Genomic DNA, 21,381 nt, shown 5'->3' on the forward strand with positions numbered 1-21,381 from the left:
GTTGCAATAGTCAGCAGTGTCTTGTGTACCTAAAGAATAAAAAAAAATAAAAATAAGCCAAACCGTGCTAACAGAGATGAGAACCTGCCATGCAGTGTGGAGGTCTTTTGGGGGATGCAGCATTGGAGCTGCTTTATTGTGGACAGAAGTGTTCTTGAACCTTTTAAATCATGAGCAGTATAACTCATTCTGTGGACAAATCAGCTTTCCACAGTTTTTACAGTTTGGAGATCTTGGGTCAATTCCATAGCTGTCCTCTGGCTGGTTTTTTTGGGGGAGGGGAGAGGGAGAGAGGTGCTAAATCTTTCTTAAATTGAGGTGGATTGAGCATTACAGTCCATGACAGATGAACCCCAAAATCATGGACTAAATGAACTCATTGCTGGAGTCAAGGGCTAATGCAATCAAGGGACATTGCAGTAGGATGCTCTGAGGGTGAGGAATGATATCTGTGTGTATAAACAAGGCTGCGAAGGTGGTGGGGATTAATTGGGATGTATTCATTGGGATGTATTAGGAAGTGTGGGACTTGGGCATGATGTAGACAGTATAGAACAAAGCATGGATATTGTCCTGCTTTCAGCTGAGACAGAGTGAATTCTCTTCCTAATGCAGGACTGTGGTGTGAATTTAGGATGAGAGCAGTGTTGGGGACACGGGGATGGGTCAGGAGGTGGTCACTCAAGGAGTTCTCAGCAAGGAAGCTGGGGGCACAAGAAGCTGGGAGGGGGCAGTTGGGACAGCTGATCCCAACTGGCCCAAGGGATATTCCAGACCACGTGACATCCTGCTGAACAATGAAAGGGGGGGCATTTGGCTGGGAGGGGGCAGCTGAGCATCTGTCTGTGGGTGGTGAGCAGTTGGGTTGTGCATCAATTGTGTGTTCTTTTATCACCAGTATTATTATTTCCCCTTCCTTTTCTGTCCCATTAAATTGTCTTTAACCTCAACCCCTGAGTTTTACCTTGTTTACTGCTCCTCTCCCCCATCCCCCTGGTGCTGTGGGGTTCAGCTGCCTGCTGGGTAAAACCCCATAATTTCACATTATCAATGAGGCACGAGGGGCTTTTTATCTTCTACAAATTTGCTGCATTTTTATAGATTTCATACTCCAGATTTCCCAACGTCTGTTATTTCTGAGTGACAGATGTCTTGCAGTATTTCTTAACTTTTCCCTCCTAATTGTATTCCTGAGCCTCTGAGGCTGAAGTTCCTGTAATTAGCAGGAATGTGGATAACTGTGTTTTGTCCTTAGCTTTGCTTCAAACTTTTAAGTAGGTGCTGACTTCAGAAAGTCTCCCCATTTGCTCCACAGGACCGAGCCCAAAATCTGAATGAGAGAAGGACAAGTACAACCACCCTGACAGTGGATGTGCTGGATGGGGACGATTTGGGACCAATGTTTCTCCCCTGTGTCCTGGTGAACAACACCCGTGACTGCAGACCCCTCACCTACCAAGCCAGCCTGCCCGAACTCACTGATCCTGTAAGTCCTCTGGAGTTTTGGCAAGTTTGATGTGTTTGTTTTGCAAGCAACTGCCCTCTGTTTCTGTGGACACAATTAAGAACTGTAATAGGAAGATTCTGTGTGCTTTAGGCTGCCTTTTGTGTGTTAAGCAAAAGAAAACCAGGGTAAGATCCATGTGGTGAAATCCCAGCTTTGGTCCAATGGCGAACTAATCCCTCACTGCATAGGCTGAGTCTCACTGAAATTTGGTAAATTGTGGAATTGCTTTTCTGATCTGTCTGTGTTTCACTCTCAGAATATCCCAAAGAAGCACTTCTGGGAAGGGACTTGACATGTTATTCCATGCAGGGTCGTTATAAACCTTAGGAGAAATATTTTTTTTAGAAGAGGAAGCATTAGTCACTCGTCCCTGGGAAGATTTTTTGGTTTTGTGGTCAGGTTTTGATCAAGAGGCACTGAAGAGCAGTGGGGGTTTATCTTTTGTAGGTACTTTTACTAAGTGTGTATGTTGGTATATCCATAAATAGGGATAAAGGTGAGTGTAAGGCTCGTTTCATGCTCAGTGTGCACAGTGAATCACCAAATGAGGTGAGAACTTGATCATTTCTCGGTGCGAGACGGTGCTGGAACCCTTTCCCTCCAGGTATGATGGAGATGTGCATCTCTGTTGGGGGGGGCAACAGAAAGAGGAATTTCTCAATTGATGTATGACCTTTGATTCATATGTTTAAGAATAGAAAAAGGAAGAACCAGTTGAATCACGAGGTATTACCCCTCCCCTGGTTAACTTGGACATTAAGATGACAGTAAAATAATGTTAAACATGGACATTCAGGTCATGACTTGGCTTGTTGCAGGACACACTCTCTGTCCTGCTTCCTCCAGCCAGGAGATGGGGGAGGTTGAGGCTGTAAGTGTGGAGGTTGCTGCTGTTCCCTACCTTGTCTGTCTTGCTGTCCTGTGCCTCGTAGTCTTTTCCCCTCCCACACATTTTGGTGTCTTGCTTTGTCTGGCCCCAGGGGTCCTGCTGCAGTTATACCTGAGCTGGGTCAAGGGAAGGGGAGAGATGATCCATATTTAATCTTGGTGCATTGGTTTTCACATCCTTCTGACCCCATCTTGCCTGCGCAGATCTGCTCCAGTTCCCAGTACAGGGGCAGGTGAGGCAGGAATCATTACTAACTAGTGTTTGGTCATTCCCTTCTCTTTTTTTATGTGGTTGTGATGGAAACCACACAGTTCTGGGGACACTGTGCTCTCAGATGAGGGCAGTGCAGCTCTGTCCCTGTTCCTGTCCTTGCTCAGGCACATGTGCTCCACTGGAAGACACAGTGTCTGCCAGAGCTTGGAAAAATCTGCCCTGTGATGTAGGTGCTGAGTTACAAAGTGTTTTCATTTACCTCCCTAAGCTGCAGTCAGTTCAGGTTCTGTTCAGCTTCTTTTGTTTGCTTTCTGGCTTTTTTTTGCATCAAACTGCACCGTGAGAAATGTGATCTCTGAAGCGAGAACCTGGTTCTGGTGATAAACTCTGAACTTTCTGCTGTTTATCTACGTGCAGAAATTTTGATAAACCAAAGTGGAAGAACTTACACCTTGGTGCCTCAGACATCTACTTGACTTTTAAGTGATAATTCCTTTAGAAGATACAGATGGTACCTAAAAAGATTCAATTAGGAAACACTTGTATTACATTTATCCTTTATTTTATCTTTTTATGAGTTATATTTATTCTTTATTAACCTACTATTAAGCTACTACATAGCTACCATTACCCTACTCCGTAGGCTAAAGGACTGTTTTTAGTTTAACATCATCTTTTTGTTTTTTTCTTTTTTAATTTGGTTTTTAATTTTGAAATGAACATGAGAAGGAATATTAATGAATCTAGAGCAAAGTTGAAGTATGAATTATTCAGAAGCAATAGCTTGAAAGAGAAGTCCTGCTTTGCAGGGCAAGATGTCTACTCAGCTGACCCCTGAAGGAAAGCATTTAGTGTAGGTGGGAAGAGTCATATTTTGGCTCAGTCTTGCACAATTCCTTCTCTGCAGTTGGCATCTATCCATGAATTTACTGAGGTGTTTCCATTCCAAGCTGCTTTCCCTTGGACCCAGAGCAGTTGGATCCATTGGCAAGGAAGAATCCATACAGTGTCTGCTTTGTTTATAGTCTTGGGCTGAGCTGGAAGAAACCAGTGATGGAGGAAACTGCTTTATAAATTCCCAAACCAGGAAAGGAAATAAATCTCCTGACTTCTAAGTCCTCTAATAATCATTGCCAAAATTACCCTGCAAAAAAAGATACCAAAGCCCATTCTAAGACAGCATTGTTTGAAGTTCTGCCTCATAAAGTCAGAGGCTTTGCATATGTATTATTTCCTTTAGAGGATTGCAAGGAAGTTTCCAAGAAAAGCTGTGTTGTTTGTTGATTGGGTTTTTTGTTGTTGTTATTGTTGTGACATAGTTTTATATTTAAATTATATTTGGGAATTAATTTTTTCCTGCTTTTGTATCAAGAAGACTTGAATGAATTAGAATTTATTATGGGGACATGGAAGCCATCAAATGGAGTTACAAGGTAGAACCTCATGAATATCTCACAGCCTTGGAAAGATAATTTCTCCTCCCTCCTTCCCCTTCAGTCTGTTCCTGTCACACATGCTTTGGGAAGGTTTCCTCCCTTTCTGTACTTGGTATCTTCCATCATCATGCAAAGAAGAAAAGCCAGTTAGCAGCAAAATATAGATGAGGTTGGATTAATTGATTGCTGGCCTGGTTTTGTGAGGCTGTGCTCTGGTATCGTGTTCCAGGGGGTAATTCCCACTCTTATACTCCAGGACACCTTTGAGCCTGGCTTTGTCCTCAGGCAGGACTCAGCCTCTCAACAACTCAGCACTGGGAGGTGTTGCTTGTTCTTGCACTGCTGATGGATCCTTCTACATGGAAAACATTTGGTTTTGTACTAATTATCCTCAGGATCCTCAGGAGCTGTGTCAGCAGGGACCTTCCCAGGTCTGTGGGCTCAGCTGCCCTCACGGAGAAGGGTCTGAGCAGGGCCCTGAGAGATGAAAGGCTTAAACCAAAAAGAGCTTAAAAAGTTCTCAAAGGACAGTGCAGTTGAGGGGAGTGAAAAAGACACTGAAGAGCAGAAATTGCCCCTAGAAGCCCTCGGGTTTTTATTAGAGAGAAGGACCTCTCTGGTTCTATCAGTTTGGATTCAGGAGGAGAAAACTGCATTTCTTGGAGGTGGTGTTGTAATCCTGCTGGATGAGGCTGGTGTTGGGAACACAGGACATTTCCTAAGTATCCAGGTTTAATCAGCTTTGTACAAATCACTTTTATGCCTATTATTGAGAGCTAATTAACACTGCAGAGGATAGGCTGGTTTTTAGGTTCCTCTGGCCTCAAAGATGACAAGCACTTACCAATTCTTTCCAACTGAATTCTCTTGCAGTTCCTTGTACAAATCCCAATTCCATCCAAACACAAAACCTCCTGGAAGTTTTCTCACAGAGACACATTGACATCAAACTTGCAGTAGCTCAAGTGATGTCTAAAACTTCTAGAAACAGCATCTCCCCCTCTTAGTTCTAGTGGCAGGTATTAGTCAGAGGGTGAAGTCCATCATCATGTTCTGGGTTTTCTCTAGTGGTTTTTTAATCAATTTATTTATTTCATTATTTCTGGGAGAAATCCCTGCCCAGAGAAGACATTTGATCCAGGGGCCTACCACACAAACTAACAACAAATACCTTCCTGAGGTGTGTGAGGCACTTGCTAGTTCACCTTGAGCTGCCAAGGAAGATTTTGGGGGCACTGAAACACACAGTCTTCATAATTTGGCCTGTTAAAACTTTACTCTGAGTTGAAGTGGGTATGTGTGATTAAATCAGCTTTGATAAAAGCTTTCAACAAATAAGAAATGCCTCTTTCACCTGCATGAAGGGTAAAATCCCAGAGTAAGTGGGGTTTTCTTTGCTGACTTTTAAGCCTGACTGCTTTAAGTCAAACCCATGGGAGTGAATTTACCCCTAACGACAGTCAAATTGCAGAAAAACAAAATTTCAGCTCAGACTACCAGTTTTCCTTGCCAAAGCTTTTCTTTTTCTTGGTTAGATATGGTTCATTTAAAACTGCAAATGTTCATGATTAATTTAGGAAGTTGTTGGTTTCTGGAGCAGTTGAATCTCAATCTGCCTTTATTTTCTTTGCCTTATTTGCACTAAGATTTGGATTTTTTTAATTCAAACATAGTAAAAGAGGTTTGCCAGCCTTTGGCTTGCTCTGCCTGTAGAATCTTACGAGCTGTTACATCCAAGCTTCAGGAAATTATTTGGGATTTAATTTGTTTCTAATTGTTCCTTTCTCAGCTGAATAGGTGCTGTCCAATTTTTGGGGCTGATGCTCTTGTAGAGGATGGTATTTACACTTCATGCTGGAATTAGACCATGATTGAGCACAGTTATGTCCCCTGGCATAATTAAATGTTTCAAGTCTGGCTTCCAGAGAAAACAGAGCTCTCATCATTAGGAGAACTGCGTGTTTCTCTTTGTACAAATAATTTTGGTGAAGAAAGAAGTGACTTTTTATGTTTTGAATAATCAGAGTCGTCCGGCTCAGCTGTTAATTAGACTAAAATGTTTGGTGTAAGATAATATGTGCTGTCAGCTGTTGGGCTGTGAGATGACTGTGAATTCCTGGGTAATTCCCTGCCAAAAATTATTTGGTGGACAGGGCAATGATATCACCTCAGCCACAGCACAAGAAACAGCCATAGAAATGCTTTAAAAATTGTCTGTATCTCTACATGCTCGGGTTGTTTGTTCAGTAAATTAGAAAAGAACCTCACGAGTGAGGCTTTGAATAGTCCCTTTGCCACTGAAAGATGAGCAAATTGACCCATTTTGTCAGGTATTAATTTTTCATTAGCAATTTAGGTGACTCAGATTAGGGAAGGGGAACTGCAGATGATTTCCACGACACATCTGCAGCGCCGGGGTGGGTTTTATTGAAAAGGGCAAATAGTTGTGGCCAAGTGATTTGCAGCACAGGCAAGAGGCAGATAGCAATTTTTCTAATTAAATTTAAACATAAATGCAAGATGAACTGATAGGCAACCTGGAATTGCTTTGGAAGTGGGAAAGCCAGTGGAAAGCAATGATAAAATCCTCTCGTGGGTGTAGTCACCCCTTTTACAATTTCCAAACAAACTTTTCGTTGGCTTTTTTTCCCCTTCTTTCCACTCTAACTGCAGCCCTGCAGGGGCCACCAGATTGCTGGTAAATCCAAGGTAATGGGCAAAGTCAAACAAGCACAGTTCACAGTAGATTTACAACCTTGGACTGTTTCATAACTTGAATTAGTGATTTTGAATTCATAACTCAGCAAAGTCAAAATCGACAGCTTTGATAAGCTATTGATTATCTGCTAGTGCATGATGAGGAACCATAAAAGGTGTTTTAAGTCTGCTGTTGTGATTTTCCCTCTCTTTTCCCTTTTTATGATTGATTGTCTGTCTCCCACTTGCAATCTCTTGATAGGAAGAGCCTTTTTTTTTTAAAGGAAATGTCACTGCAAAGTAGCGAAGCATGAAAAGGTTAAAATTACAAAGATGTGCTGTTACAGGTAATTAAATTTTATGTATTTGGGAGGATACCAAGGTGACTAATTAAAAAGAACCGTCAGTAAAATTGTCAGTAACTCTAATATGTGAATGCATGAACCTGAGTCTTGTTTTCCATAATCTCCCTTAGCAGCCAGGAAAACACTTCCCTGATATATTGATCAGGCAGGACAGTCACTGTTCAGTGTCTAAGATTACCCTGTGACTTTAAATATAGATGTATTTCAGATAGAAGAGAGGGTAAGTTGGATGTTTAGCCCTTCAAAAGCAAACAAAACCATGATTTTAATTTCCAAAGTGTTTAAGGAACCAGGTGTTATCAACGGAACTGCTTGGGAAAATTATAGCAACTATCCAGAATTAGGGAATATAGTCTGAAAGGTACTTTGCTCTTGGTGATTTGAACCCAGCTGTGGTTCAGAAATAGAGTTGCTGTCTAGTAAAAAAAAAAAAAAAAAGTAATAGAACTAGTCTTTCTTAAAATGCACAAGTGGAGGTTTTAAGGGAAAAAGGATCAAACTGGCCTGAAAACTGAGATTCAGATGTTGGTAAAAAAATGAAATTAGGAAAAGAAAAATATGGTTGCAGATCACATTTGAAGTTGTGTCTGGGGTGCAAAAAATACCTTTTGTTCATTAGGGTACACCCTGCTGGCACAGGAGGATCTCACAGAGTCTCAGTCTGGGCTGGATTTTTGGCTGACGGTGAAAACAGGCACAATATTCTGAGTGTTTATCAAGCTCTAAAGTGAAATTTTGGAGAATTAATCTAAAATATGATTAATTATCAATATTAAGAGAGGTATAAACTGGTAAAAATGAACTGATTTTATCACATGCACAGGTTTTTTTCTTTTTTTTTTCCAAATGTGGAAATGGTCCATGAATTGCCTGATGTTTCTCCTCATGGTTAGGAATTCCCTGGGAACACGAGTGGGAAAATACCCAGTTCTTCTGGCTTTGTCAGAAGCTAAGAGGAAAAAGGGTCCTTATTTTGCTGGGAAGAAGTAACTGTGGCACTGAATTTAGAAGTAATTTCCTTTCAGAAGTGAAGATGATCTGCTTTGATTCCAACTTTGGCACATCAGCCACATAAGTAAGTCAAACACATCCAGTGTTTGGAGGGGGATCTCCAGGGTGCTGGGGCAGATTCACTGACATAAAACACCTCCTTGTGCAGCAAAACCAAGGCTAAAAATCAAATTAATGAATTAATGAAGTGCACAAAGTGCCAAACACCCAAATGTTGGCTGAAGAGCTCTGGCTGTTTCATCCTCTTGCGTTCTTTGCTCATTCTCCACTTGCCATTTTAAAGTGCTTTAAAAGGAAGAGGAAAAAGGCCCACCTGCCTCCTAACAAAGATTTTAGCATAACGTGTGAGATCACACCTTACAAAAGCACAGGGGGAAAGTGTGATTCCTCACTTTTGGGAGATATTCCACAACCTGGGATTTGAAACTGGATTGCTGTCTGTGATGTCAGGTCTGAAGGGATTGAGCCTTTCTCTCCTCAAAACCCAGAGCTTGAGGAGAGGGAAGAGTTCCTGGGAAAGAGTTCCTGAGGTCAGGTCTGTACCTTGAATGAACAACCAGCCACTCGTGTGATTTAATTGCTGTCTTGGCTAATTGCCATGACAAAAAGCCATTTTCCCAATGTGCACTCCTGTTTTCCCTTCCGTGGAGCCGTGTTTGTCACGGCGTGAAGTGGAGCTGTTGTCAGAGAGGAAGCATATGCAGCAATTTATTTGATCCTTAAATGTCACTGAGAAGCGTCTGAAGGTTTTAAATTGTTGACATTTAAACAAAATACTCTTGCAGTGATGCTTTATTGGCCTATTTCACTTCAGAAAAATTCTCATCCCTGTCATATCCCTGATCCTTGTAGAGATAATTATTTCAGTGCCTGGGTTATCCTGTTAAACTGGAGCTGATCATGAGGGGTCAGGAAGAATTATTTCTCTTTTCAGCTTGTTTTCACAGTGCAGAGTAGTAGTTCTTCAATTAATCAGTGGTGGTCTGAAAACCTTTAATTGAGGAATATGTGCAGGTAATGGGAGAGGGAAGCAGCAGAGGGAATTTCAGCTCTGGGGTGGAAGTGTTGAAGAACCCTTGGAGGCACGGGGATCCCCATGACGTGTCCTGGCCTCTTGCAGGAACAGGGCAGCAGGGTTTGCTGTCACCTTCTCCTCAGCAGTGCTGTGGTGTCACACAGCTGTGGGCATCTGGTTTGGCACAGAATTCCTTGCCAGGCCTGGCCCTTGCCAGCCCAGAGCTCACCTTGGGCTGCCCCACCTGGATTTTTTGGTTGCCCTGGTCTCCAAAGGCTAATCTGGGAGTCTCTTTGGTCTACTGCAATCTGTGGTTCAGATGTGCCCTAGTTCCCCTTTGTGTTGTCTCATTCCCGAGGTCCTTGGAGGACCTTCCCAGCTGTGCTGTGTGTGTTGGGATCACAGGGGAGGGAGCAGCCAGAGGAGCCTCGTTGGCCCAGCCCAGCAGCTCAGTTTTTCCCCAGTGCCCTGAACCCCTGCCAAAAACATGGAGAAGCCAGAGAGAGTGTGTTGTCCTGTGTCCAAGAGCATTTCCCTGCCTCCAGCCACAGACTGAGCGATGGAGTGCAGGGAGGGGGAATCATCAAGAGTATCAGGGAATGGTTTGAGTTGGAAGGAACCTTAAAGCTCATCTCATTCCACCCCCTGCCATGGGCAGGGACACCTCCCACTAGCCCAGGTTGCTCCAACCTGGCCTTGGACACTTCCAGGGATCCAGGGGCAGCCACAGCTTCTCTGGGCAACCTGGGCCAGGGCCTCCCCACCCTCCCAGGGAAGGATTTTTCCCTAATATCCCACTAAACCTACTCTTTCAGTTTGAAAGTCACCATTACCAGGACAGTTGTGTTTGTCTCTGCTCCATGCTTTTGGCAGTGATTCTGCAGAAACCCTCCCTTTAATCCCAGGGCTCTTTCCAGCAGAGGACAAGGAGTTTCAGGGTGAGCTGGAACACCCTCTCCTGAGTCGAGGCCGTGTGGTTAATCTGCATTTGGCTCTGCATCAATGCCCCAGGCAGTGCAACAGTCCTTGGGTTCCAAGCAGCTCTTATGGCTGGATAGGCAGGAGTGTGCCTGGTAAATAATTCCTGCTTTTTGTCCTGGGAGGGTGTTGGGATTTAGGAAGAAAAGCATTTAAGTGTAAAATTTCACTACACCCTAAAAAGGTGTTGAGCTTACGGATGAAGGGTGTGAGCGTTGCAGGGGGTGCGTCCACGTGCACACACATTATAACTGCACAGCTGCCCAAATTGGTTGAAAATACACCCAAAATACACCTAAAAAATCTTTTTTTCCTATAACCTTCAATCTAAAAGGGGCATTGATGCCACTGTTAATGTTACCACTAAAGCAGTGCCATAAAATGGTTATAATAGTGATGAGACAGAATTTTTAGCTGGCTCTGGCCACAAAACCTCTACCTCAAATTCTCCCTCTGATAGGGTGACAAACATTAATGACAAAAGTTTGATGGGTAAGTTTGAATAAAATAATGAGGTGGTTACAGGTGATATTCCCACTCCTGAAGTAGAGAAGTGCCCATTTAGTACCCAAATAAAAAGAAAATCAGTAAAGAAAACATAAATGCAGTGGCCACAGTGGGGTTTTGTTACCCCCAAGTATTAACCTCCTGTTTCAGCCTTCTGAAATTTTCACTGCTTTGAGACTTTTGACCTTGCTTGTTCCTCCAGGTGGGGAAATGGCTCCACCAAAGCCAAGTTCTCTGAAGGAACACTCTAAACGTGTAGATAAGAGAAGGAACCAACAACACTGTGGTGATAAAATCTCTGTGTAAAGCAAATCAATCAAGAGACAAAAGCTCTTTTTTCTGACTTTTTCTTTCATTTCAAACGAATTCTCTTTCATACAGTTTCACAAGAAAGGTCCCACCAGTGATACTGGTTATATTTTCCCAAGGATCTTTCTCATAATTCATAATTTTTCTCAAGCTGGAAGGTACTATGGAATCATATCTTTGATTGTAACTTCTTGTGCCTTTTCTAGTGTATTACATTGTGGTTAATTTTTCTAAAGGCATAAGGCAGCCATCAACCTCTTCTCCTTAAAAAAAGAGATATGTTATATATAGGTATAGATAGATATATGATATTGAGAATCATCCCTCTTGAGAAATATACTTTTAAAAGGAAACAAAATGGGGTTAGTATTTCATAGACTTTTTTTATTGCAATGAAATTACTCTTAGAAATGAAAACAAAAGTAATTCTGTAAGGCACCAGGGTAGTGCTACACTGAACTTTAAATATTTCCTCATTTTTCGTGGGTCTGTGTCAAGCAGAAGCAGGTGTTTGTCTGAGGCTTTCCATCTCTGCAGCTCAGAAATCAGGATAATCAGAATCCTGCCCTCGAGAATTTGAAGGATAATCGAGGAAACAGCCTTCGTAGTTTGGACGGAAAAAAAAATGAACCGTCACAAAGGAAATGTTGATTGTGCTTTAATCACAGTCATCACCTTGGAAGGAGCAGAACCTCTGGATTGAATTCTCCTTGTGCCTGAATTGCTCCGGAGATTGCTCCGTGTGCCCAGGCAGGAGGCCCATTGCATAATGCATTTCGTTTAGTCTCCAGCACGGAAACTCTGCTGGGGACATTTCTTATCAAGCATGTCAGATACAGAAAAAGCAATTTAGTAAGCACTGTGATCAGATCCTGATGAAATTCAATTCTTTTTAGGATCTGTTGTTCCTGAGAGACATCATTGATAAAAATAGTCTGGTTTCCTCTGTGCTCGGGTTCATTATGCTCTCTTGCTGCTCTTTCAAAACATTTTTTTCCCCCCTCAAAGGTGGCTTGTTTTTACAAATAAATGAAAGGAACTGTGGTTTTTGACAGCTTACTCTGTTAACAACCCAATCTGTCAGGATATTTGAATTTTACTGTTTTCATTTAAATAAACTACATAAACATTGGCCACGACAGCAAACTAAGAATGCAGCAGCCATGGATTATATTGAACAACTAAAGAAGGTGCTACGAGCTGTTTGACAATGGCAGTGCTGAAATCAGAAAGTAGATGCCTTTTGAATAATCAATCTCATGCCTTAATTTTCCCCATTGGTCCCTAAAACAGTTCTTGTACCCCCAGAGAAGACATGAGGGGTCAGTCCCCACATCCCAACTGCATAAATGAGACCTGCTTTTGTCTGTGCTATTTATCTGTGGCTTCTGGAAATGAAGGTGAACTTCTGCAAAATGAAGAAAGAGAAAAGTTAGATTTGATTTAAGCTTGCAGATCAGCCCTGGGGAACAGCACAGCAAGGACATGGAGCTGCTGGAGTGAGTCCAGGGGAGGCCCCAAGATGGTCAGAGGGCTGGAACAGCTCTGCTGGGAGGAAAGGCTGGGAGAGTTGGGATTGTTCAGCCTGGAGAGGAGAAGCTTTGGGGTGACCCAGTTGTGTCCTTCCAGGGCCTGAAGGGAGCCTGCAAGAAACATGGAGAGAGACTTTTTCCAAGGGCCTGGAGTGCCAGGACAAGGGGGAATGGCTTCCCACTGCCAGAGGGCAGGACAGGGTTAGATGGGATATGGGGAAGCAATAGCCTTCCTTCCTGTGAGGGTGGGGAGGCCCTGGCACAGGTTGCCCAGAGAAGCTGTGGCTGCCCTGGAAATGTCCAAGGCCAGGCTGGAGCAACCTGGGCTAGTGGGAGGTGTCCCTGCCCATGGCAGGGGGTGGAATGAGATGGGCTTTTAGGTCCCTTCCAACCCAAACCATTCCATGATTCCATGATCACCCCCCATTATTATTACTTTCTGCATATACATATGTTTGAACGTAACAACTTTTAGCAGTTTGTACCTTTATTCCCCTGGCTGAGCTGTTCCTGTTTCATTAATGGCAGGGACAAAAATGTCCTTCCAGCCAACTGTTCCACAGCAGAACTAATCCCCAGGGATGCTGTCAATGCTGCTCATTTTCATATCAAGTGGGGACATTTGACAGGATCTGCTTGGACTCTGCAGCATCATTTGGTGGTAAGAAGTATTATTTTAACACTTGATGATCCCACAGGTGTGTGTACAAACGAGGGAGTGGTGGAGTCCCCATCCCTGGAAGTGTTCAAAAAACGTGTAGATGTGACACTTGGGGACATGAGTTAGTGGTGAACATGGTGGTGGTGCTGGTTGATGGTGGGACTGGATGATCTTAAAGGTCTTTTTCATCCTAAACAATTCTGTGGTTCTAAGAAGTACAAATTAGGTGAATTTGCTGTGAATCTCTAGGGCTGAGCAACATAGATGTGGTTCCCACGTGTTGTTTTACCCTTTTTTGGGGAGCAGTTTCCAGGCCCAGGATTTTTGTTGTACAAACCTCTTCAACTCCTGTGACAACTTGATCAAACAATTTTCTGCAGAGAATTTATTCTCTTTGAAAGGTGTTTTCAATCTGTGCTGGGGGGGTTTTCTTTCAAAATATCAGCGTTCAGCTTTAGCCCAAAAGTTTAGGTTTCTGTGTTGTGGCAAAGGGAAGGGTCAGAAGATCCCGTTCACCCTGGATCTTGGGCATCTTTGTGTCACATCAGCCCTCAAAGAGCAGCCCAGGAATTTCTGCTCTGCGTCCCTTGGGTCTGCTCCTGATCAAAGGCAGGACCTGTGGGCACGTGTAGCTGTCAGTGGGAAGGCAAGAAAAGAGGGAGAGTGTTGAGATCCTGCAAATAGGAGATTTGACATGACTGATGACGAGCTTTTGGTGGTTTCTTCAGCTGGATATACTTTTCTAGTGTGATTCTTTCTTTTTGGATTTCCTTCATTTGTGGTTGGATAACTCTGTTGAAATATTTTCGGTGTTTTGCTGACATACTCTGTGATGGATTTCTGCTTGCTAGGTTTTTATCACAGCCCTTGTTGGACTGGCAAAGCATCTGAAGCAGCAGCAAGAAATGATGTTGGAATGGTTTTGCAGCTCTTGCTGCTGTTTTTGTGCCGTGTGCTGGCAATAGTTGTAGGCAGCTCTGCACAGCACGGATAGAACTGAGCCCATTTCCCATTTACAGCTTGTGTTGGAACCTCAGGAAAGCACAAGGTGAACCAGTTTGACCATAATGATTCATCAGTTCATCAAGAACTTTGTTGGTTTAACAGTGTAGGTCTCCCTGGGTTTTGGATGTCACCATGGGGCTTTCCTAATATTTTCCATCTGAAAAAAAGCTTCTCACCCTTGTTTGCCATAGGGAGGAGAGTTCTGCTGTCTTTATCAGCAAATTCATCAGCTGAGCTATGAGAATGGTGAATGTTGAAGGTCTCTAGGCTTTGTTTGAAGTTCACTGGCCACAGTTACAGCTTCCTGTAAAAATAATACTTCTCAGGGTGTAAAATGCTGGTGTGAAATGTCTGCTGGGAACTAATTGTGCTATTGCAGGATCCCAGGATGGGTCAGGTTGGAAGGGACCACGGTGGACATCTGGTGCCACCTCCCTGCTCCAGCAGGGCCAGCCCAGAGCACAGGGCACAGGAGTGTGTCCAGACAGCTCTGGAATAGCCCCAGGGAGGACACTCCAGCCCCTCTCTGCTCTCTCTTCAGGGCTGGGGCACTGCCCAGCCAACAAGTTCTTCCTCCTGTCCAGCTGGAACTTCCTGGGCATCAGTTCCTGCCCGTTCCTCCTGTGCCATTGCTGGGCCCCCCCGAGCAGAGCCTGCTCCATCCTCTGCCCCCTCCCTGCAGCCCCTCCAGACATGGCTGAGGGCCCCTCTCAGGCTCTGCTCTGGAGGCTGAACAGCCCCAGCTCCCTCAGCCTTTGCTGCTCCCAGAGCTGCTCCATCCCTTGGGCATCTCCTCTGGAGCTGCTCCAACAGCTCCATGTCTCAGTTTTAATTCTTTCCTGGTCTCTGTGTTTGCCCTAATAACTTAGTCTTCAGTGTGACTCGTGGGTAGGAGATGTTTTGCTCTGTTTGACTCCAACAATAAACTCCAGCGATGGTTTTGTCCCTTCTGGCAGTGGATTCCTTGCAGGCTCTGATGGGAGTCTCACCTTGGTGAATCCAAACCAAAGTTTGGGAACTCTTCCTTTTGATGTAGTTTTATCTCTTCCAGCATTTGGCAGTGTTTACTTCTGCCTGTGTGGTGGCCCTGGCCCCTGATCCCAGGGGCACCTCTGGGCAGGCAGTGAATCATCACAGCAGCATCACCTGAGGCAACCTGCAGCTGCTTCATGGGGTGTTGTCTTCAGTCATGTACAAGGCAGTTCTTGGGAATAAATTACCTGCTCACAAAACAGGCAGTGGCCAAGCTGAGGAAGGTTAACTTTGTTTCAGTTTCCCAGAACACAATAATTTTCGTGGCAATAAGCAATTAAAACCAAAGGACCCCACGGAAAACCCCACAAATGAAAAGCCAGCTCCAAGCAGAAAATCATGTTGTTATTCCAAATCTAAAAATATGCCATTTCCTTTCTTTTTCTTCTCATCTTCCCCAGAGGAAGAAGTTCTCCATGAATAAGTACAGTTGGCAAAGTTAGCATTGCATCTCAGATAGACCATGGGAAAGATAGAAAATCTGATTTTTGACAGCAGAGCTGTCCTTGCTATCAACTGTGAAATGATCATTGTGGGCTTCTACCTTGAAAAAAAATGAGATATTGTGCATATCCTTCTATTGAAAGTCTGGCCTTTGTGCACATCTTAAAATATTTTAAATAAAAGAACAGAGATAGAATAATAGAATCATAAAATGGCCTGGGTTGGAAGGGACCTTAAACCTCATTCCACCCCCTGCCATGGGCAGGGACACCTTCCACTAGCCCAGGTTGCTCCAAACCCCATCTGACCTGACCTTGGACACTTCCAGGGATCCAGGGGCAGCCACAGCTTCTCTGGGCAACCTGTGCCAGGGCCTCCCCACCCTCACAGGGAAGATTTTTTTTCCTTATATCTAATCTAAACCTTCTCTGTGCATACAAAATCTTTGGAAAAAAAAAAAGTAGCTGTAGTCCTAAATTTATTAAGCACCATGTTAATAAATTAATTAAAAATATCAGTTGTTCCCTTTGTTCACTCTCCTTAGTAGGAGCCTAAAACACTCTTGCACAAATGCAGGCAGAGGTTTGGGACTAGTCAAGGATGTGCTGGTTTGCTTCAGATTCTTTAATGTATTTTTCAGGTAAGAAAAAAAAGTACAGGAAATTTCTGTCAGTCATTATTTTTCTCATAATATGATGTTATCCCACTTAGACATCTGTATTCTTTGGGATTTCTGTTGTCAAGAACTGAGGGAAAGCTTGTCAGTGCTCTGTCCTTACAGCCCTTAAGCTTTAAAGTCTTAGACTCAGAGAATGGTTTGGGTTGGAAGGGACCTTAAAGCTCATCTCATTGCACCCCCTGCCATGGGCAGGGACAACTCCCACTAGCCCAGGTTGCTCCAAGCCCCGTCCAACCTGGCCTTGGACACTTCCAGGGATCCAGGGGCAGCCACAGCTTCTCTGGGCAACCTGTGCCAGGGCCTCCCCACCCTCACAGGGAACAATCTCTTCCCTATATCCAAAGCACTTTGAAGCAGGACATTCCTTAGCACAAGTTCACAGGAATCCCTCTTGCCTTCATTTAGAAACCCATCTGCTCTTGGCCTCGTGACTCTTAACTTGCCTTAACTCCATAACATCTCTGAAGGCCACGACTTTCTGCAGGACCTGCAAGTCATCCCACTTGGAGAAAGTGCTGCCACAGGGACACATCAGAGTTCTTCCACAATGAACACAAAAGAAAGGGAAAAAACTGGGGTTTGTGCTACTCCCTTATTCTCTCTGAGCTTTTTTTTTTTAAATTTAATATTATTTTTCCTTGATCATGTCCTGGCCCTGCAGACTCCCTGGCAGGTTCCCCATCACGCTTCTGTTTGAAGAAGGATTTTTTTAAAAATTTAATATTTCTGATAACATTTGCTAGTCAGGCTTTGGGTTCTGGTTTTTGGCCTGCCCAGTGCTGTGTTGTGCCACGTTGAAGCCCCTGGAAGTCTACTAATCTCCAAGCCAATAACTGAGAGATCTTTTCCCTAATGAGGAAAAAGTAAGTAAATTACTGCATATTTTGCCACAGAACTGACGAGTTCTCCTGGCTTGTTTGTTTTTTAATCACCTGCTTCTGCCAGAGCTTGTGAACCCTTTTATGTTCCTCTCTTGGAAGAGGCTGGTTTTTGAGGGCCGTCTGTTCATTCCGAGTGATGTTCCTGCCCTGCTGTGTCTCCGTGCTCCCTTTCCTTGCATCTTTTTAAGCCTCTCTCAATAAACTCCCCCCCACCAGCTTTTGTTTTGCCTCTGAGTGTCCTTAGGCACTCCTGGGCCCCTCAGACATCTCACTCTTTCACTGCTCTGTTTTCCCTCCTTTTAATAAGCTTCCACTTCCTCAGGAAGCTCATCTTCCAGGCTGAGAACGACCCTTGTAGAGGGTTTTTTGGCCTCTTGCAGGAATGTTGGATACCTGTGTAAGGATCATAGTTATTCCTGCTATGGATCAAAGCATGTTTTGACTACAATTTTTTAAAAATCATTATTTTTGATTAAAAGTATATGTTCACCTTCCAGAACTTCCTACGTGTACTTTGGTAAATTTATTAATGTGCTTTTACACATTTATTAACATACTTCATGGCTGCTTCTTTGGTTTGTTCTGTTTTCAGAGTTCTAATTTATAAATCTGAATGAAATACTTGCATTATCTGTGGATTATTTGAACAATATGAAAGTACTTTGAGTTTTGCTTCAAAGGCACATCAGCCTATTTGATTCAAAACAGCTTTAAATTATTAAAGTTGGGGCTGTTCAGCCTGGAGAGGAGAAGGTTTTGTGGAGACCTGCCAGAAACATTCCAATATCTGAAGGCTTACAGGGAAGCTGAAGAGGGACAGTTCATCAGGAACTGCAGTGACAGGACAAGGGGAAATGGCATCAAACTGAAAGAGAGGAAATTTAGGTTAGATATGGGGAAAAAACTGTTCCCTGGGAGGGTGGGGAGGCCCTGGCACAGGTTGCCCAGAGAAGCTGTGGCTGCCCCTGGATCCCTGGAAGTGTCCAAGGCCAGGTTGGAGCAACCTGGGCCAGTGGGAGGTGTCCCTGCCCATGGCAGGGGGTGGAATGAGATGAGCTTTAAAGCCGCTTCCAACCCAAACCATTCTGGGATTCTGTAATTCTTCCCCTAAACATTTCAGCAGATGGAGACTGATCTTGGAGCACGGTATCTTCTAGCTCATGAGTGGCCCATTCCAGTACAGTACTAGGAAAAACAGCTTATATGGGATAAAAATGAAATGGATTTCCCTTTTTATTCTTGGTTTTCTTATACTTCCTTTTCTTATAAAACTTCTTTGTGTTCAGCCGAGTGCTTTGGTTCTGAGCAGCCGATATAAGGGTGGCAGCATGGGATAAAATGTCTTTCTTCTGTTCAACTAGAACAGAAGAGCTACTCCAGCCCTCTGATCCTCTTGGGGCCTCCTCTGGACTGGCTCCAGCAGCTCCATGTCCTTGCTGTGCTGTTCCCAGGGCTGGAGCAGCTCTGCAGGGGGGTCTCCCCTGAGGGGCAGAGGGGCAGAATCCCCCCCTGCCCTGCTGCCCACGCTGGGGGATCAGCCCAGGGCACGGGGGGTTTCTGGGCCGGGGCAGGTCCAGCCTCTGCCCCACCAGCACCCCCAGGGCCTTCTGCCAGGGCTGCTCCATCTGCTCATCCCCAGCCTGGATTGATCCCAGGGGTTGCCAGAGAAAGCACTGAAGGCTTGTCTGTCAGTCCAGTCTCCAGGAGTAACCCCAGAGCTGCCATTCCCAACTCTGAAAGAGCAGTTCCAGTGACTTTGGCTGCTTAACCAACTAGAAATGCAGCCATCCATGGATGTGTGTGCCCCAGTCTTGCATCCCCTTGGAATGTTTACTTGCATGACAAAAATGTTTAATGATCTCTGTGAAAAACCAGATGCCTTTTTTTCTCCACATACAACTGGTTCTGGCACCCTCTGCTTTGCACAGCTCCAACTCTCCGTGTTCTGCAAGAGGGAACTTGAAATTTAGCATAGGAATAGGAATGAGACAAGTCCACACTTGGCCAAATTTTGGCACAGCCTTCAGAAATCCACCTGCTGAGAACTGGAAGGAATCTGTGAGAGCTTTAGTGATGCCTGATGATAAAACTAGAGGGAAAAGGGGTGAGCCAGGAGGAGGAGCCCAAGCCCAGGAATTGGAGGTGAGGCAGTTTTCCCTTTCCACTTTGGACTCTTTGAAGAATTAAACTCTTAAAAGCATAATGTGCTGAGCTCAAAATAGGCAGAAAGAAAGAGAGAAGATATATTTGACATCTGTTTGAATTTTTAAAATGCTTTAGGACTGCATAAAAGTTAAATGTCAAGAGAAAAGACTGGGTACAAAACTGACCAAGACTGAAATGCTATTTTTAGATTTATAGATCACTTGGGCTTCAAGTGATCTCAGAAAAACCTCCATCAGAAACACACTCACAACAAAACCAATCCCATTTGCTAAGGATAGTTTTAAACTCACCATTGCCCAGAGAAGCTGTGGCTGCCCCTGGATGCCTGGAAGTGTCCAAGGCCAGGTTGGACAGGGCTTGGAGCAACCTGGGCTAGTGAAAGGTGTCCCTGCCCATGGCAGGGGGTAGGAGTCAGTTGATCTTTAGGGTTCCTTCCAACCCAAACCATTCTGTGATTCTTTGATTCGTTTCCTCAGAGATCTATCACAAATGTGTTTTTCCAAAAAAGGAGGTTGCTTTAGAAATGTGTGTGTTGCCTACTTAATTTTTATTTAAAGAGAGCCTGGAGCTGTAAGTATCCCCTTAATTATGAGGGGTTTTTTCTCCTCTAGTTTCAGCAAATACCCTTTCCAGTGAGATGTTTTTGTGCTAAACCTGCAGATCTGCCTACTGGCTTTCTAATTTCTCTGTTTCCAATCTGATTTTTCATTTCAGGCACGTGTGAATCCCATCAGTGTCACTCCACCCATCCAAGCCATAGATCAGGACCGAAACATCCAGCCTCCTTCCGATCGACCCGGCATCCTCTATTCCATCCTAGTTGGTTGGTGTCTGCTCCTCTTCCTATCCCTCACAATCAGGCTCTTTGTTATGACCAGCCACAAAAAGGTTGCCTGGGAGAGTGGAAACCTAATAAAAAGTCCTGTTGTCGTCAGTGGGATGTTTGAAATCGTTGTTCTACCTGTTTGTGTTTAACTGCCATGGAGAAGTTTATTTCAGATGGGTATTTATTATTATTTATTCAGATTGAATCCGTAATTGTCTGGTTTAGTGAATGGGGCAACACAACAAGTGAAAGGAGAGAGACTCTGAGTTCTCATAGCTCTGCTGGGGTGTGTTTTTCATTCACAGGCCCAATAAAAGAGGCTAAAGAAAGGCAATTAGAGCAGGTTTCATCCCAAAAGGCTCCTGGCACAGAGCAGCTTAAAGGGGCTCACTGCATCCACCTCCAGTTGTGCTGCCTGTGAGCTCCTGTGCTTTCCCTTGTAGTTTAATGTTTGTTTAGTTGTTTGTGCTGGTTTTTGGCCATGTCTTTTGTTTTCCTGCTACTTCCCTGTGCCTGGCATTTGTTCCCAGTCACTCTGCTTGTAGGATGTGATAAGGGAAAGGCCTGAGGGTGGTTGGCAGTTGCAGTGCTCCACCTGCCCTGCTCTTCCCAAAGTCCACACGCTGACTTTGGAGGCATCTCTGTGGGATTTGAAGAGGGGGTGTTCTGTGGAATCACATCTTTGTGGTGTTTCCTGAGTTAAACTGCAGCTCCATGGTTTTCTCACCCAGGGGGAGGTGCAAGTAAAGACTTTAATGAGCACCTTGAGCACCTTTGCCTGTCATAAAACAAAAGCTGCTTCTGTGTCATAGAACCACAGCTGAGTTCAGCCTCCTCCTGGAGCACAATTGGGGTTTTTGCGGGGAAGCCATGGAGCCAACTGGATTCCTTTGGGCTGCACCTGGATCCAAATCTGGCAGACCAGCAAAACTGCTCTGGGAGGAGATTGGGAGCCATTTGTAGAGTAAATCCTGGGTGGATTTATGTCTGCAAATGGACTTGGCTTAGTTAGACTTGGCTGATCAGCAGCTCTGCTGTGACAGCTCTGCCCCAGTGCCACGGTTAGGCCAGTTTTTTAAAGTTCTTTGCAGAACTGACAAAGCTCTTCAAGAGTGAAATTATTAAAGATTGTGTTTCACTGACCTGGGATATTGTTGATATAGGAGTGACTGGTTTGACCTCCAAGAAATAATTCAGGATGATGTGTTCCAGGAGTTTGGTTGGGTTT

General features: G+C 44.2%; 1 protein-coding gene across 20 annotated transcripts in view; it reads left to right on the top strand.

Annotated features, from left to right (window-relative positions):
* The window catches only part of PCDH15 (protocadherin related 15), a 696,943-nt gene that overhangs the window by 490,210 nt on the left and 185,352 nt on the right, over window positions 1-21,381 (top strand). For all 20 annotated transcript variants that reach the window (XR_004358261.1, XM_032694780.1, XM_032694781.1 and 17 more), the window contains 2 exons: window positions 1,316-1,486; window positions 20,042-20,150. Coding sequence is in view for 19 of the 20 variants with exons in the window: in XM_032694780.1 (XP_032550671.1) it covers window positions 1,316-1,486; window positions 20,042-20,150 (280 nt within the window). In the remaining variant the exon portion in view is untranslated. The remainder of the gene's footprint in view (window positions 1-1,315; window positions 1,487-20,041; window positions 20,151-21,381) is intronic.

The sequence above is a fragment of the Chiroxiphia lanceolata genome, chromosome 8 (assembly GCF_009829145.1).
Source record: "Chiroxiphia lanceolata isolate bChiLan1 chromosome 8, bChiLan1.pri, whole genome shotgun sequence".
Taxonomy (NCBI): domain Eukaryota; kingdom Metazoa; phylum Chordata; class Aves; order Passeriformes; family Pipridae; genus Chiroxiphia; species Chiroxiphia lanceolata.